This window comes from Dendropsophus ebraccatus, chromosome 13 (assembly GCF_027789765.1).
Source record: "Dendropsophus ebraccatus isolate aDenEbr1 chromosome 13, aDenEbr1.pat, whole genome shotgun sequence".
Taxonomy (NCBI): domain Eukaryota; kingdom Metazoa; phylum Chordata; class Amphibia; order Anura; family Hylidae; genus Dendropsophus; species Dendropsophus ebraccatus.
In genome coordinates, this window is record NC_091466.1 from 4,575,802 (window position 1) to 4,593,827 (window position 18,026).

Here is an 18,026-nt window from a genome sequence, read left to right on the forward strand (position 1 = left end):
ACCCATCCATAATCATGTGATTACTCAGGATTCAGGTGACCTATGATCATGTGGCAAATCATCCAAGTCTGTTGTGTTCACTTCAATGAACCTTACAAACCATACAGATCACTCTCAGCGGGTTCTACGTCGGTGTATGACCACTCTATGCAGTTTTTGGGGTCTGCGCTGCGGGTTTATGACTCCTGTGTGCAATTTTTTGGGTCTATGCCGGTGTTTATGACTAAAGATGAGCGAACCAGGTTTGAGTCGATCCGAACCTGAACGTTCGGCATTTGATTAGTGGCGGCTGTTGAACTTGGATAAAGCTCTAAGGTTGTCTGGAAAACATGGATACGGCCAATGACTATATCCATGTTTTCCACATAGCCTTAGGGCTTTATCCAAGTTCAGCAGCCACCGCTAATCAAATGCCGAACGTTCAGGTTCGGATCGACTCAAGCATGCTCCAGGTTCCCTCATCTCTATTTATGACCACTCTGTGCAGTCTTTGGGGTGGACGCTGGTGTTTATGGCCACTCTGTGCAGTTTTTGGGGTAGACGCCGGAGTTTATGACTACTCTGTGCAGTTTTTGGGGTAGACGCCGGAGTTTATGGCCACTCTGTGCAGTTTTTGGGGTAGACGCCGGAGTTTATGACTACTCTGTGCAGTTTTTGGGGTAGACGCCGGAGTTTATGACTACTCTGTGCAGTTTTTGGGGTAGACGCCGGAGTTTATGACTACTCTGTGCAGTTTTTGGGGTGGACGCTGGTGTTTATGGCCACTCTGTGCAGTTTGTGGGGGTGGACGCCGGAGTTTATGGCCACTCTGTGCAGTTTTTGGGGTGAACGCTGGTGTTTATGGCCACTCTGTGCAGTCTTTGGGGTGGACGCTGGTGTTTATGGCCACTCTGTGCAGTTTGTGGGGGTGGACGCCGGAGTTTATGGCCACTCTGTGCAGTTTTTGGAGGTTGACGCTGGTGTTTATGGCCACTCTGTGCAGTTTTTGGAGTTGGACGCAGCCCCCGGGATGTCTCGCCTCCTCCTCTCTTACTATGTACCAGTGCAAAGTCTACATGTAACACGTCCAGTCACAGTTGTCGGTATCACCAGTGGAGTGTGTGGAGCAGCGTGGATGGGTCACATCTCATCCGTCCTCCCAGTCTTGGAGGAGTCCCTCAGAGCAGAACTCTCCTGGATCGGCGGCAGTGTCTTTTCCTTTAGGGAGCTGACAGAAGGGACCCTCTCGTTTGAGACCTCCAGCTCTGTCTCTTCTTGATCAGTGAGGGTCCTGATAACCTCTTGCACAGTCTTGTCTTGGGGCTGTGGTTCGGGGGCTGGGTTGTTCGGTAGTGCAGTCTCTGTTTTCTCCAGGAATCCTTCTTTATTCAGAATGTTTCTAGAGATCACTGTAGAAGAGAATGATTAAGACCAATGTAATCCCTCCAGAAGTCTCTGTACCACAGGGGTAACTCCAGACACAACAACCAATGCACCTTAAAGGGGAATTACACCCAAAGTACCAGAAAAATAAGTAGGGCACGATGCTCTGCAGATGGAAACTGCTCTGTGGCTGCATTGAGCAGAGCATTGCACCCTATGACCCCTCAGCCTGTCCCTTACCTCCAGTCGGCATGTACGTTGCCCCATCCTTGGGGGTAACTCCGGAGCGGAGAGGGTGGTAGTTGGGGTAGATCAGTAAACCCAGAGAGAAGAAGAGGATCTGAAAGAGAGTGTCAGCTCTGTGACAGGTGCAGGCGGCTGGCATGATGGTGGCGGAGGGGGCACACATCACTTACCAAGATGCAGGTGCCGGTCTGGGCGGCCTTGTTTGCTGTCTGCTTGATGAGAGTCTGGAGTTTACGAAGTTGTGTGATCAGTGATCTGAGGGAAGGACAGAGGAGGTAAGGACCCCCAGAGGTCACAGAATAACCCCCTCCCCCCCCTCCAGTGGTCACAGTATACCACCCTCCCATCCCCTCGCCCAGTGGTCTCAGTATACCCCCCCTTTTTAGTGGTCACAGTATCCCCCTCCCCCCCCCCACATCCCCAGTGGTCACAGTACACCACCCTCCCATCCCCTCGCCAAGTGGTCACAGTATACCCCCCCCCCTCCAGTGGTCACAGTATACCCCCCCCTCCAGTGGTCACAGTATACCCCCCCCCCTCCAGTGGTCACAGTATACCCCCCCCTCCAGTGGTCACAGTATACCCCCCCCTCCAGTGGTCACAGTATACCCCCCCTCCAGTGGTCACAGTATACCCCCCCCCCTCCAGTGGTCACAGTATACCCCCCCCTCCAGTGGTCACAGTATACCCCCCCCTCCAGTGGTCACAGTATACCCCCCCCTCCAGTGGTCACAGTATACCCCCCCCTCCAGTGGTCACAGTATACCCCCCCCCTCCAGTGGTCACAGTATACCCCCCCCCCTCCAGTGGTCACAGTATACCCCCCCTCCAGTGGTCACAGTATACCCCCCCTCCAGTGGTCACAGTATACCACCCTCCCATCCCCTCGCCCAGTGGTCACAGTATACCCCCCCCCAGTGGTCACAGTATACCCCCTCCCCTTGGTCACAGTATACCCCCCCCCTCCCCTTGGTCACAGTATACCCCCCCCTCCAGTGGTCACAGTATACCCCCCCTCCAGTGGTCACAGTATACCCCCCCCTCCAGTGGTCACAGTATACCCCCCCTCCAGTGGTCACAGTATACCCCCCCCCTCCAGTGGTCACAGTATACCCCCCCCTCCAGTGGTCACAGTATACCCCCCCCTCCAGTGGTCACAGTATACCCCCCCTCCAGTGGTCACAGTATACCACCCTCCCATCCCCTCGCCCAGTGGTCACAGTATACCCCCCCCAGTGGTCACAGTATACCCCCTCCCCTTGGTCACAGTATACCCCCCCCCCTCCCCTTGGTCACAGTATACCCCCCCCTCCAGTGGTCACAGTATACCCCCCCTCCAGTGGTCACAGTATACCCCCCCCTCCAGTGGTCACAGTATACCCCCCCTCCAGTGGTCACAGTATACCCCCCCCCTCCAGTGGTCACAGTATACCCCCCCCTCCAGTGGTCACAGTATACCCCCCCCTCCAGTGGTCACAGTATACCCCCCCTCCAGTGGTCACAGTATACCACCCTCCCATCCCCTCGCCCAGTGGTCACAGTATACCCCCCCCCAGTGGTCACAGTATACCCCCTCCCCTTGGTCACAGTATACCCCTCCCCTCCAGTGGTCACAGTATACCCCCCCCCCTCCAGTGGTCACAGTATACCCCCCCCTCCAGTGGTCACAGTATACCCCCCCCCTCCAGTGGTCACAGTATACCCCCCCTCCAGTGGTCACAGTATACCACCCTCCCATCCCCTCGCCCAGTGGTCACAGTATACCCCCCCCCAGTGGTCACAGTATACCCCCTCCCCTTGGTCACAGTATACCCCTCCCCTCCAGTGGTCACAGTATACCCCCCCCCCTCCAGTGGTCACAGTATACCCCCCCCCTCCAGTGGTCACAGTATACCCCCCCTCCAGTGGTCACAGTATACCCCCCCTCCAGTGGTCACAGTATACCCCCCCTCCAGTGGTCACAGTATACCCCCCCCCCTCCAGTGGTCACAGTATACCCCCCCTCCAGTGGTCACAGTATACCCCCCCTCCAGTGGTCACAGTATACCCCCCCCCTCCAGTGGTCACAGTATGCCTCCCCCCCTTCCAGTGGTCACAGTATGCCTCCCCCCCTTCCAGTGGTCACAGTATACCCCCCCCTCCAGTGGTCACAGTATACCCCCCCCTTCCAGTGGTCACAGTATACCACCCTCCCATCCCCTCGCCCAGTGGTCACAGATTACCCCCCATCCCCAGTGGTCACAGAATAGTCCCCCATCCAGTGGTCTCAGTATACCCCCCCCCCTTTTAGTGGTCACAGTATACCACCATCCCATCTCCTTGCCCAGTGGTCATAGAATACCCCCCATCCCCAGTGGTCCCAGTATACCCCCCCAGTAGTCACAGAATACCCCCCATCCCCAGGGGTCCCAGTATACCCCCCCATTCCCAGGGGTCACAGTACACCCCCCCATTCCCAGGGGTCACAGTACACCCCCCCATTCCCAGGGGTCACAGTACACCCCCCATACCCCACCGGCCCCCGCTCTGCACTCACATGTTGTGTTTCTCCAACTCTAGAACTTTTTTGTGAAGTTCCTGATTCTGGGCAGAACAAGCAGCGACTCTGTAATGACAGAAACAACGTTTACTGTAGCGTAGTATACACCATAGACAATAGGGGGCGCTGTGAGTGTGGAGGACTTCCCGCTCCCACCTGCTCTCTAGGCCATCGATATATTCCTTCTTACGCCTCCTGCTGTCCTGTGCAGACTGCTTATTCCTGATCTTCCGACGTACTTTCTTAAGAATCCGCTCTTCTGCCTGCAAAAACAATATGGAGGAGAAAGGATTGTGCCCCGGTGGACAGGATACCCACTGGTCTGCTCTGGTCTGGGGCCTGCACTCAGTTTGTGGCTCCGGTCTGGGGGCCTGCTCTCAGTTTGTGGCTGTGGTCTGGGGCCTGCGCTCAGTTTGTGGCTCCGGTCTGGGGCCTGCGCTCAGTTTGTGGCCTGCGCTCAGTTTGTGGCTCCGGTCTGGGGCCTGCGCTCAGTTACTGGCCGTGGTCTGGGGCCTGCGCTCAGTTTGTGGCTCCGGTCTGGGGCCTGCGCTCAGTTTGTGGCTCCGGTCTGGGGCCTGCGCTCAGTTTGTGGCTCCGGTCTGGGGCCTGCGCTCAGTTTGTGGCTCCGGTCTGGGGCCTGCGCTCAGTTTGTGGCTCCGGTCTGGGGCCTGCGCTCAGTTTGTGGCTCCGGTCTGGGGCCTGCGCTCAGTTTGTGGCTCCGGTCTGGGGCCTGCGCTCAGTTTGTGGCTCCGGTCTGGGGCCTGCGCTCAGTTTGTGGCTCCGGTCTGGGGCCTGCGCTCAGTTTGTGGCTCCGGTCTGGGGCCTGCGCTCAGTTTGTGGCTCCGGTCTGGGGCCTGCGCTCAGTTTGTGGCTCCGGTCTGGGGGCCTGCGCTCAGTTTGTGGCTCTGGTCTGGGGCCTGCGCTCAGTTTGTGGCTCCGGTCTGGGGCCTGCGCTCAGTTTGTGGCCTGCTCTCAGTTTGTGGCTCCGGTCTGGGGCCTGCGCTCAGTTTGTGGCTCCGGTCTGGGGCCTGCGCTCAGTTTGTGGCTCCGGTCTGGGGCCTGCGCTCAGTTTGTGGCTCCGGTCTGGGGCCTGCGCTCAGTTTGTGGCTCTGGTCTGGGGCCTGCGCTCAGTTTGTGGCCTGCGCTCAGTTTGTGGCTCTGGTCTGGGGCCTGCGCTCAGTTTGTGGCTCCGGTCTGGGGCCTGCGCTCAGTTTGTGGCTCTGGTCTGGGGCCTGCGCTCAGTTTGTGGCCTGCGCTCAGTTTGTGGCTCTGGTCTGGGGCCTGCGCTCAGTTTGTGGCTCCGGTCTGGGGGCCTGCGCTCAGTTTGTGGCTCCGGTCTGGGGCCTGCGCTCAGTTTGTGGCTCCGGTCTGGGGCCTGCGCTCAGTTTGTGGCTCCGGTCTGGGGCCTGCGCTCAGTTTGTGGCTCCGGTCTGGGGCCTGCGCTCAGTTTGTGGCTCCGGTCTGGGGGCCTGCGCTCAGTTTGTGGCTCCGGTCTGGGGCCTGCACTCAGTTTGTGGCTCCGGTCTGGGGCCTGCTCTCAGTTTGTGGCTCCGTACTGGGGCCTGCTCTCAGTTTGTGGCTCCGTACTGGGGCCTGCTCTCAGTTTGTGGCTCCGGTCTGGGGCCTGCACTCAGTTTGTGGCTCCGGTCTGGGGCCTGCGCCCAGTTTGTGGCTCCGGTCTGGGGCCTGCACTCAGTTTGTGGCTCCGGTCTGGGGCCTGCTCTCAGTTTGTGGCTCCGTACTGGGGCCTGCTCTCAGTTTGTGGCTCCGGTCTGGGGCCTGCGCCCAGTTTGTGGCTCTGGTCTGGGGCCTGCGCCCAGTTTGTGGCTCCGGTCTGGGGCCTGCGCTCAGTTTGTGGCTCCGGTTTGGGGCCTGCGCTCAGTTTGTGGCTCCGGTCTGGGGCCTGCGCTCAGTTTGTGGCTCCGTACTGGGGCCTGCTCTCAGTTTGTGGCTCCGGTCTGAGGCCTGCGCTCAGTTTGTGGCTCTGGTCTGGGGCCTGCGCTCAGTTTGTGGCTCCGGTCTGGGGCCTGCGCTCAGTTTGTGGCTCTGGTCTGGGGCCTGCGCTCAGTTTGTGGCTCTGGTCTGGGGCCTGTGCTCAGTTTGTGGCTCTGGTCTGGGGGCCTGCGCTCAGTTTGTGGCTCTGGTCTGGGGCCTGCGCTCAGTTTGTGGCTCCGGTCTGGGGCCTGCGCTCAGTTTGTGGCTCTGGTCTGGGGGCCTGCGCTCAGTTTGTGGCTCTGGTCTGGGGCCTGTGCTCAGTTTGTGGCTCTGGTCTGGGGGCCTGCGCTCAGTTTGTGGCTCTGGTCTGGGGCCTGCGCTCAGTTTGTGGCTCCGGTCTGGGGCCTGCGCTCAGTTTGTGGCTCTGGTCTGGGGCCTGCTCTCAGTTTGTGGCTCCGGTCTGGGGCCTGCGCTCAGTTTGTGGCCTGCGCTCAGTTTGTGGCTCTGGTCTGGGGCCTGCGCTCAGTTTGTGGCTCTGGTCTGGGGCCTGCGCTCAGTTTGTGGCTCTGGTCTGGGGCCTGCGCTCAGTTTGTGGCTCCGGTCTGGGGCCTGCGCTCAGTTTGTGGCTCTGGTCTGGGGCCTGCGCTCAGTTTGTGGCTCCGGTCTGGGGCCTGGGCTCAGTTTGTGGCTCCGGTCTGGGGCCTGCGCTCAGTTTGTGGCTCTGGTCTGGGGCCTGCTCTCAGTTTGTGGCTCCGGTCTGGGGCCTGCGCTCAGTTTGTGGCCTGCGCTCAGTTTGTGGCTCTGGTCTGGGGCCTGCGCTCAGTTTGTGGCTCCGGTCTGGGGGCCTGCGCTCAGTTTGTGGCTCTGGTCTGGGGTGTTCATCATGGTGTCTGTCCAGTTTTCTCCCTGATAAATAATTATGATGTTAGCAGATATATGAAAGGGGCGATAACACGACATCTTTCCAGCCAGTGTCCAGCTCGGCCTGTCGCCTGTGACTGCAGACACTGATGGCGCTCCACTGTAGAGTACAAATAACCCCTGATGGTGGTCGGGGTACTCTGTAGCCAGGCGGGCGGTGGTCTGTACCTTAGTGAGCGGCAGGTTGTTTGGCAGCGCTACGCCCTCCTGGGACAGCAGCCTTTTTTCCTCATCTGTCAGGTGAAGCTCCGGGTACTGAGGACACAGACGCTGATCAGCAGATACAGGAGGTAGAAGCAATCACAGAGGAGCGGGTACAGTACCACAATTTCTTACCAGAGACTCCACAGAGAGCAGGTCTGGAGTGGCGCCTCGCCCGGCAGGTAGTGCCACCGCCTTCCGGAGCCCCGGCAGCTCACTGATGATACAGCTGTCAGGTATGAGCACAGGAGTGTGCCAGTCTTCTGCTGGAAGACACACACATACTCAGTACACGTCACTATACCAAGGCGGGTACGTGGGACTATGAGCAGAGGGCACAAGCTGGGGGAGGGGGGGGGGAGATGCCACAGGCTGGGGTACCTAGCTGTATAGAGATGACGCCGCTCAGGTCGCTGCTCGCCTTCCGATCCTCCATGGACCCGATGTCGTACACCAGCTCATAGACTGGCTGGGGCAGCGGGGTGCCCCCGTCACATTTAGTGGGGGTGTCTGGGCGGGGGTCATCGGAGAAGCCGCTGTCGCTCTCGGGGGACTCGCTGGGGGCCGCCTCCGCACTGTACACATCGTTGGGATTGATCATCATCTGGAGGTATTCATCAGTTTCTTCTCTGTGGCCGAGTCCCTGAAATCAGAGGAGACAACTCTGAACCTGCGGGACGGGAAGCTGATCCGGGGGCCAACAGAGGGCGCGGGGGGCCCCACAGCAGATGGCACCGGGCCCCAGGGGCCCCACAGCAGCCTAATGGTGAACAGATGGCACCGGGACCCAGGGGTCCCACAGCAGCCTAATGGTGAACAGATGACACCGGGACCCAGGGGTCCCACAGCAGCCTAATGGTGAACAGATGGCACCGGGACCCAGGGGCCCCACAGCAGCCTGATGGTGAACAGATGGCACCGGGACCCAGGGGCCCCACAGCAGCCTGATGGTGAACAGATGGCACCGGGACCCAGGGGCCCCACAGAAGCCTGATGGTGAACAGATGGCACCGGGACCCAGGGGCCCCACAGCAGCCTGATGGTGAACAGATGGCACCGGGACCCAGGGGCCCCACAGCGGCCTGATGGTGAACAGATGGCACCGGGACCCAGGGGCCCCACAGAAGCCTGATGGAGAACAGATGGCACCGGGACCCAGGGGCCCCACAGCGGCCTGATGGTGAACAGATGGCACCGGGACCCAGGGGCCCCACAGAAGCCTGATGGAGAACAGATGGCACCGGGACCCAGGGGCCCCACAGCGGCCTGATGGTTAACAGATGGCACCGGGACCCAGGGGCCCCACAGCAGCCTGATGGTGAACAGATGGCACCGGGACCCAGGGGCCCCACAGCAGCCTGATGACAAACAGATGGCACCGGGACCCAGGGGCCCCACAGCAGCCTGATGGTGAACAGATGGCACCGGCCCGCAGGGGCCCCACAGCAGCCTATGCAGCGTGTTATTCATGGCTGTAATTACAGGTTACACCTCCTTGATGTTGAGACTTGTCACATAACACGTCTATATATCCACTCCTGGGTGCCAACCAATATGGCAGCCGCACAGCCTCAGCACGCCCTGTCCCCCAGCACCCCGGGACCCCATGACCATGGCTCTAGCTAAACCCAAATATCCAAAGGTCTGTGATAACAGGATGTCGGCATGAGAGCTAACGTGGTATAGAGAACTACAAGTCCCAGCATACCCAGGGACGGTATCTACACAAAGATACACATATATACATACACCCTGAAAGGGACTGAACGCGTGGAGGCTGCAGCCTCTGATGTAATATATATACATATACTGTATACATACACCCTGGACAGGACTGAAACGCGTGGAGGCTGCGGCCTCTGATGTATTATATATACATACACCCTGGACAGGACAAACGCGTGGACGCTGCGGCCTCTGATGTAATATACACATATATACATACACCATGGACAGGACTGAAATGCGTGGACGCTGCGGCCTCTGATGTAATATATACATATACACCCTGGACAGGACTGAAACGCGTGGACGCTGCGGCCTCTGATGTATTATATATACATACACCCTGGACAGGACAAACGCGTGGACGCTGCGGCCTCTGATGTAATATATATACATATACTGTATACATACACCCTGGAGAGGACTGAAACACGTGGAGGCTGCAGCCTCTGATGTAATATATATACATATACTGTATACATACACCCTGGACAGGACTGAAACGCGTGGAGGCTGCGGCCTCTGATGTATTATATATACATACACCCTGGAGAGGACTGAAATGCGTGGACGCTGCGGCCTCTGATGTAATATATATACATACACCCTGGACAGGACTAAAACGCGTGGACGCTGCGGCCTCTGATGTAATATACACATTTATACATACACCATGGACAGGACTGAAACGCGTGGTTGCTGCGGCCTCTGATGTAATATACACATTTAGACATACACCATGGACAGGACTGAAACGCGTGGACGCTGCAGCCTCTGATGTAATATACACATATATACATACACCCTGGACAGGACTGAAACGCATGGACACTGCAGCCTCTGATGTAATATATATACATACACCCTGGACAGGACTGAAACGCGTGTACGCTGCGGCCTCTGATGTAATATATATACATATATACATACACCCTGGATATATGTATATATGTGCGTGGACACTGCAGCCTCTGATGTACATTTATATATACACCCTGAACAGGACTGAAACGCATGGACACTGCGGCCTCTGATGTAATATATACATATATACATACACCCTGGACATGACTGAAACCCGTGGACGCTGCGGCCTCTGATGTAATATATACATATACCCTGGACAGGACTGAAACGCGTGGACACTGTGGCCTCTGATGTAATATACACATTTATACATACACCCTGGACAGGACTGAAATGCGTGGACACTGCAGCCTCTGATGTAATATATATATATACATACGCCCTGGACAGGACTGAAACGCGTGGACACTGCAGCCTCTGATGTAATATATACATACGCCCTGGACAGGGCTGAAACACGTGGATAATGCAGCCTCTGATGTAATAAATATACATATATACATACACCCTGGACAGGACTGAAACGCGTGGACACTGCAGCCTCTGATGTAATATATATACATACGCCCTGGACAGGACTAAAACGCGTGGACACTGCAGCCTCTGATGTACATTTATATATACACCCTGGACAGGACTGAAACGCGTGGACACTGCAGCCTCTGATGTACATTTATACATACACTCTGGACAGGACTGAAACGCGTGAACACTGCAGCCTCTGATGTAATATATATACATATATACATACACCCTGGACAGGACTGAAACGCATGGACACTGCAGCCTCTGATGTAATATACACATATATACATACACCCTGGAGAGGACTGAAACGCGTGGACGCTGCGGCCTCTGATTATATATACATACGCCCTGGACAGGACTGAAAAGCGTGGACACTGCAGCCTCTGATGTAATATACACATTTATACATACACCCTGGACAGGACTGAAACGCGTGGACGCTGCGGCCTCTGATGTAATATACACATATATACATACACCCTGGACAGGACTGAAACGCATGGACACTGCAGCCTCTGATGTAATATATATACATATATACATACACCCTGGACAGGACTGAAACGTGTGGACGCTGCGGCCTCTGATGTAATATATATATATATATATATACACATACACCCTGGATAGGACTGAAACGCGTGGATGCTGCAGCCACCTCTGATGTAATATACACATATATACATACACCCTGGACAGGACTGAAACGCGTGGACGCTGCGGCCTCTGATGTAATATACACATTTACACATACACCATGGACAGGACTGAAACGCGTGGACGCTGCGGCCTCTGATGTAATATATATATACATACACCCTGGACAGGACTGAAAGACGTGGACGCTGCGGCCTCTGATGTAATATACACATATATACATACACCCTGGACAGGACTGAAAGACGTGGACGCTGCGGCCTCTGATGTAATATACACATATATACATACACCCTGGACAGGACTGAAACGCATGGACACTGCAGCCTCTGATGTAATATATATACATACACCCTGGACAGGACTGAAACGCGTGTACGCTGCGGCCTCTGATGTAATATATATACATATATACATACACCCTGGATATATGTATATATGTGCGTGGACACTGCAGTCTCTGATGTACATTTATATATACACCCTGGACAGGACTGAAACGCGTGGACGCTGCGGCCTCTGATGTAATATATACATATACCCTGGACAGGACTGAAACGCGTGGACACTGTGGCCTCTGATGTAATATACACATTTATACATACACCCTGGACAGGACTGAAATGCGTGGACACTGCAGCCTCTGATGTAATAAATATACATATATACATACGCCCTGGACAGGACTGAAACGCGTGGACGCTGCGGCCTCTGATGTATTATATATACATACACCCTGGACAGGACTGAAACGCGTGGATGCTGCGGCCTCTGATGTAATATATATACATACACCCTGGACAGGACAAACGCGTGGACGCTGCAGCCTCTGATGTAATATACACATATATACATACACCCTGGACCGGACTGAAACGCGTGGACACTGCAGCCTCTGATGTTATATACATACACCCTGGACAGGACTGAAACGCGTGGACACTGCAGCCTCTGATGTACATTTATATATACACCCTGGACAGGACTGAAACGCGTGGACACTGCAGCCTCTATTGTAATATATATGCATACGCCCTGGACAGGACTGAAATGCATGGACACTGCAGCCTCTGATGTACATTTATACATACACCCTGGACAGGACTGAAACGCGTGAACACTGCAGCCTCTGATGTAATATATATACATATATACATACACCCTGGACAGGACTGAAACGCATGGACACTGCAGCCTCTGATGTAATATACACATATATACATACACCCTGGAGAGGACTGATACGCTTGGACGCTGCGGCCTCTGATGTATTATATATACATACACCCTGGACAGGACTGAAACGCGTGGATGCTGCGGCCTCTGATGTAATATATATACATACACCCTGGACAGGACAAACGCGTGGACGCTGCAGCCTCTGATGTAATATACACATATATACATACACCCTGGACAGGACTGAAACGCGTGGACACTACAGCCACCTCTGATGTAATATACACATATATACATACACCCTGGACAGGACTGAAACGCGTGGACACTACAGCCACCTCTGATGTAATATACACATATATACATACACCCTGGACCGGACTGAAACGCATGGACACTGCAGCCTCTGATGTAATATACACATATATATACTTACACCCTGGACAGGACTGAAACGCGTGGACACTACAGCCACCTCTGATGTAATATACACATATATACATACACCCTGGACAGGATTGAAACGCGTGGGAATTGCAGCCACCTCTGATGTAATATACACATATATATACTTACACCCTGGACAGGACTGAAACGCGTGGACATTACAGCCACCTCTCATGTAATATACACAAATATACATAAGCCCTGGCCTGGAAAGGACTGGTGTACATACACCCTGGACAGGACTGAAATGCGTGGACGCTGCAGCCACCTCTGATGTAATATACACATATATACATACACCCTGGACGTGACTGAAACGTGTGGACGCTGCAGCCACCTCTGATGTAATATACACATATATACATACACCCTGGACAGGACTGATGTACATACACCCTGGACAGGATTGAAACGCGTGGACACCGCAGCCAATGATTACACACGTAGTAACAAAGGATCTGTGCAATCCATCTCAGGTCGGTATAACCTTGTACACAATGCAGCGCCCCCCAGTGGCCACAACACCGGCACAAGCAGCAGAACACGTGGCCTGTAAAGCGTCCACTTACCGCCCTCCCGCTGACCGGCCAGCTGTCCTCATATCCATGCGGTTCAGGTATCGGGAACACTACCGCCGCCTCCGTCCCTGCAAATCCCTCCGAATGGAATAGATCGTCCTGCGGCTCAAATATGCAACCAAGTAAGAGGTCCGGTCTGGAGGAGTCCATGTCAGGAGGGAGGGGGGGCCGCTATCCCTACACAGACAGGAAACACAAGTCACCTATAGCCTCATCCCAGATGCTGCCTGCCGCCCCTGTGTATACAGCACACAAGGGGGGGGGGGCTGTATACCTGCGTGTACCCCCCCTCACTGCACAGCTGTATACCTGTGTGTACCCCCCCTCACTACAGAGAGCTGTATACCTGCGTGTACCCCCCCTCACTGCAGAGCTGTATACCTGTGTGTACCCCCCCTCACTGCAGAGCTGTATACCTGTGTGTACCCCCCCTCACTGCAGAGCTGTATACCTGTGTGTACCCCCCCCCCTCACTGCAGAGCTGTATACCTGTGTGTACCCCCCCTCACTGCAGAGAGCTGTATACCTGTGTGTACCCCCCCCCTCACTGCAGAGCTGTATACCTGTGTGTACCCCCCCTCACTGCAGAGAGCTGTATACCTGTGTGTACCCCCCCCCTCACTGCAGAGCTGTAAACCTGTGTGTACCCCCCTCACTGCAGAGAGCTGTATACCTGTGTGTACCCCCCCCCTCACTGCAGAGAGCTGTATACCTGTGTGTACCCCCCCTCACTGCAGAGCTGTATACCTGTGTGTACCCCCCCTCACTGCAGAGAGCTGTATACCTGTGTGTACCCCCCTCACTGCAGAGCTGTATACCTGTGTGTACCCCCCCCCTCACTGCAGAGAGCTGTATACCTGTGTGTACCCCCCCTCACTGCAGAGAGCTGTATACCTGTGTGTACCCCCCCTCACTGCAGAGAGCTGTATACCTGTGTGTACCCCCCCTCACTGCAGAGAGCTGTATACCTGTGTGTACCCCTCCCCCTCACTGCAGAGCTGTATACCTGTGTGTACCCCCCCTCACTGCAGAGCTGTATACCTGTGTGTACCCCCCCTCACTGCAGAGAGCTGTATACCTGTGTGTACCCCCCCTCACTGCAGAGCTGTATACCTGCGTGTACCCCCCCTCACTGCAGAGAGCTGTATACCTGTGTGTACCCCTCCCCATCACTGCAGAGAGCTGTATACCTGTGTGTACCCCCCTCACTGCAGAGCTGTATACCTGTGTGTACACCTCCCCATCACTGCAGAGAGCTGTATACCTGTGTGTACCCCCCCCACTGCAGAGCTGTATACCTGTGTGTACCCCCCCTCACTGCAGAGAGCTGTATACCTGTGTGTACCCCCCTCACTGCAGAGAGCTGTATACCTGTGTGTACCCCCCTCACTGCAGAGAGCTGTATACCTGTGTGTACCCCCCTCACTGCAGAGAGCTGTATACCTGTGTGTACCCCCCTCACCGCAGAGCTGTATACCTGTGTGTACCCCCCCTCACTGCAGAGCTGTATACCTGTGTGTACCCCCCTCACTGCAGAGAGCTGTATACCTGTGTGTACCCCCCTCACTGCAGAGAGCTGTATACCTGTGTGTACCCCCCCATCACTGCAGAGAGCTGTATACCTGTGTGTACCCCCCTCACTGCAGAGAGCTGTATACCTGTGTGTACCCCCCCCCTCACTGCAGAGAGCTGTATACTTGTGTGTACCCCCCCATCACTGCAGAGCTGTATACCTGTGTGTACCCCCCCTCACTGCAGAGCTGTATACCTGTGTGTACCCCCCCCCTCACTGCAGAGCTGTATACCTGTGTGTACCCCCCCATCACTGCAGAGCTGTATACCTGTGTGTACCCCTCCCCCTCACTGCAGAGCTGTATACCTGTGTGTACCCCCCTCACTGCAGAGAGCTGTATACCTGTGTGTACCCCTCCCCCTCACTGCAGAGAGCTGTATACCTGTGTACCCCCCCTCACTGCAGAGCTGTATACCTGTGTGTACCCCCCCCCTCACTGCAGAGAGCTGTATACCTGTGCGTACCCCCCCCCCCCTCACTGCAGAGAGCTGTATACCTGTGTGTACCCCCTTACTTTGCAGGTGCCACCCCCATACAGGGTCTCCCCCCCCTACATCCTGGAGCTCACCTGAGGCTGCAGCTGATCACTCCGCACGCGTCCAGGATCTGCACATCCTGCTCGGCCGCCGGGTTCCTCCCTCCCTCTGCCCGACAGGAGGACCGAGAGCTGTCTGTCAGGTTCCTGGGTGTGGACCCCTCCCCCTACACCTGTCACACAGGTGACTGCCATTACACAGGTGTGTCCCCGTCACAGAGCACGTCCTGCAGCACACAGAGCACAGACCAGGAGGAGGGGACTGCGGTGCACACAGAGCACAGACCAGAAGGAGGGGACTGCGGAGCACACAGAGCACAGACCAGCAGGAGGGGACTGCGGAGCACACAGAGCACAGACCAGGAGGAGGGGACTGCTGCACACAGAGCACAGACCAGGAGGAGGGGACTGCGGTGCACACAGAGCACAGACCAGGAGGAGGGGACTGCGGAGCACACAGAGCACAGACCAGGAGGAGGGGACTGCGGAGCACACAGAGCACAGACCAGGAGGAGGGGACTGCTGCACACAGAGCACAGACCAGGAGGAGGGGACTGCGGTGCACACAGAGCACAGACCAGGAGGAGGGGACTGCAGTGCACACAGAGCACAGACCAGAAGGAGGGGACTGCGGAGCACACAGAGCACAGACCAGGAGGAGGGGACTGCGGCGCACACAGAGCACAGACCAGAAGGAGGGGACTGCGGCGCACACAGAGCACAAACCAGGAGGAGGGGACTGCGGAGCACACAGAGCACAGACCAGGAGGAGGGGACTGCGGTGCACACAGAGCACAGACCAGAAGGAGGGGACTGCGGAGCACACAGAGCACAGACCAGGAGGAGGGGACTGCGGAGCACACAGAGCACAGACCAGGAGGAGGGGACTGCGGTGCACACAGAGCACAGACCAGGAGGAGGGGACTGCGGAGCACACAGAGCACAGACCAGGAGGAGGGGACTGCGGTGCACACAGAGCACAGACCAGAAGGAGGGGACTGCGGAGCACACAGAGCACAGACCAGAAGGAGGGGACTGCGGCGCACACAGAGCACAAACCAGGAGGAGGGGACTGCGGAGCACACAGAGCACAGACCAGGAGGAGGGGACTGCGTTGCACACAGAGCACAGACCAGGAGGAGGGGACTGCGGTGCACACAGAGCACAGACCAGGAGGAGGGGACTGCTGCACACACAGAGCACAGACCAGAAGGAGGGGACTGCTACGCACACAGAGCACAGACCAGGAGGAGGGGACTGCGGTGCACACAGAGCACAGACCAGAAGGAGGGGACTGCGGAGCACACAGAGCACAGACCAGCAGGAGGGGACTGCGGTGCACACAGAGCACAGACCAGGAGGAGGGGACTGCGGTGCACACAGAGCACAGACCAGGAGGAGGGGACTGCGGAGCACACAGAGCACAGACCAGGAGGAGGGGACTGCGGAGCACACAGAGCACAGACCAGGAGGAGGGGACTGCGGTGCACACAGAGCACAGACCAGAAGGAGGGGACTGCTGCGCACACAGAGCACGGACCAGGAGGAGGGGACTGCGGAGCACACAGAGCACGGACCAGCAGGAGGGGACTGCGGTGCACACAGAGCACAGACCAGGAGGAGGGGACTGCGGTGCACACAGAGCACAGACCAGGAGGAGGGGACTGCGGAGCACACAGAGCACAGACCAGGAGGAGGGGACTGCGGAGCACACAGAGCACAGACCAGGAGGAGGGGACTGCGGTGCACACAGAGCACAGACCAGAAGGAGGGGACTGCTGCGCACACAGAGCACGGACCAGGAGGAGGGGACTGCGGTGCACACAGAGCACAGACCAGAAGAGCACGTCCTGCAGCACACAGAGCACAGATCAGGAGGAGGGGACTGCGGAGCACACAGAGCACAGACCAGGAGGAGGGGACTGCGGAGCACACAGAGCACAAACCAGGAGGAGGGGACTGCGGAGCACACAGAGCACAGACCAGGAGGAGGGGACTGCTGCGCACACAGAGCACAGACCAGGAGGAGGGGACTGCGGAGCACACAGAGCACAGACCAGGAGGAGGGGACTGCGGAGCACATAGAGCGAGGAGGGGACTGCGGAGCACAGAGAGCACAGACCAGGAGGAGGGGACTGCGGTGCACACAGAGCACAGACCAGGAGGAGGGGACTGCGGAGCACACAGAGCACAGACCAGGAGGAGGGGACTGCGGCGCACACAGAGCACAAACCAGGAGGAGGGGACTGCGGTGCACACAGAGCACAGACCAGGAGGAGGGGACTGCGGTGCACACAGAGCACAGACCAGGAGGAGGGGACTGCGGTGCACACAGAGCACAGACCAGGAGGAGGGGACTGCAGTGCACACAGAGCACAGACCAGAAGGAGGACTGCGGAGCACACAGAGCACAGACCAGGAGGAGGGGACTGCGGAGCACACAGAGCACAGACCAGGAGGAGGGGACTGCGGCGCACACAGAGCACAGACCAGGAGGAGGGGACTGCGGTGCACACAGAGCACAGACCAGGAGGGGACTGCGGTGCACACAGAGCACAGACCAGGATGAGGGGACTGCGGTGCACACAGAGCACAGACCAGGAGGAGGGGACTGCGGTGCACACAGAGCACAGACCAGGAGGAGGGGACTGCGGTGCACACAGAGCACAGACCAGGAGGAGGGGACTGCGGAGCACACAGAGCACAGACCAGTAGAGCACGTCCTCCAGCACA

General features: G+C 56.9%; 1 protein-coding gene across 2 annotated transcripts; it reads right to left on the bottom strand.

Annotated features, from left to right (window-relative positions):
- Positions 1–387: 387 nt before the first annotated feature.
- CREB3L4 (cAMP responsive element binding protein 3 like 4) lies at positions 388–15,524 on the bottom strand. Of its 2 annotated transcripts, none has more exons than XM_069949908.1 (10): positions 15,327–15,524; positions 13,177–13,362; positions 7,586–7,847; positions 7,340–7,467; positions 7,172–7,258; positions 4,304–4,410; positions 4,145–4,213; positions 1,779–1,863; positions 1,603–1,702; positions 388–1,388 (listed from the first exon to the last, which is right to left on the bottom strand). In XM_069949908.1, the coding sequence occupies exons 2-10, from the start codon at positions 13,333–13,335 to the stop codon at positions 1,120–1,122; spliced, it is 1,266 nt and encodes a 421-aa protein (XP_069806009.1). In that variant the 5' UTR covers positions 13,336–13,362; positions 15,327–15,524; the 3' UTR covers positions 388–1,119. The 2 variants fall into 2 exon arrangements, with proteins under 2 accessions (XP_069806009.1, XP_069806008.1); XM_069949907.1 differs by having other exon boundaries at positions 7,340–7,470.
- Between the last annotated feature and the right edge of the window lie 2,502 nt (positions 15,525–18,026).

Bases quoted from the DNA above. Each gene is read 5' to 3' on its own strand.
- CREB3L4 (XM_069949907.1), bottom strand. From the start codon at position 13,335: ATGGACTCCTCCAGACCGGACCTCTTACTTGGTTGCATATTTGAGCCG. The intron at 7,259-7,339 runs GTAAGAAATTGT...CTGTGTCCTCAG, and splicing joins TGCTCTCTGTGGAGTCTCTG to TACCCGGAGCTTCACCTGAC. The intron at 1,864-4,144 runs GTGAGTGCAGAG...TCCTTCCCTCAG, and splicing joins GAGTTGGAGAAACACAACAT to ATCACTGATCACACAACTTC.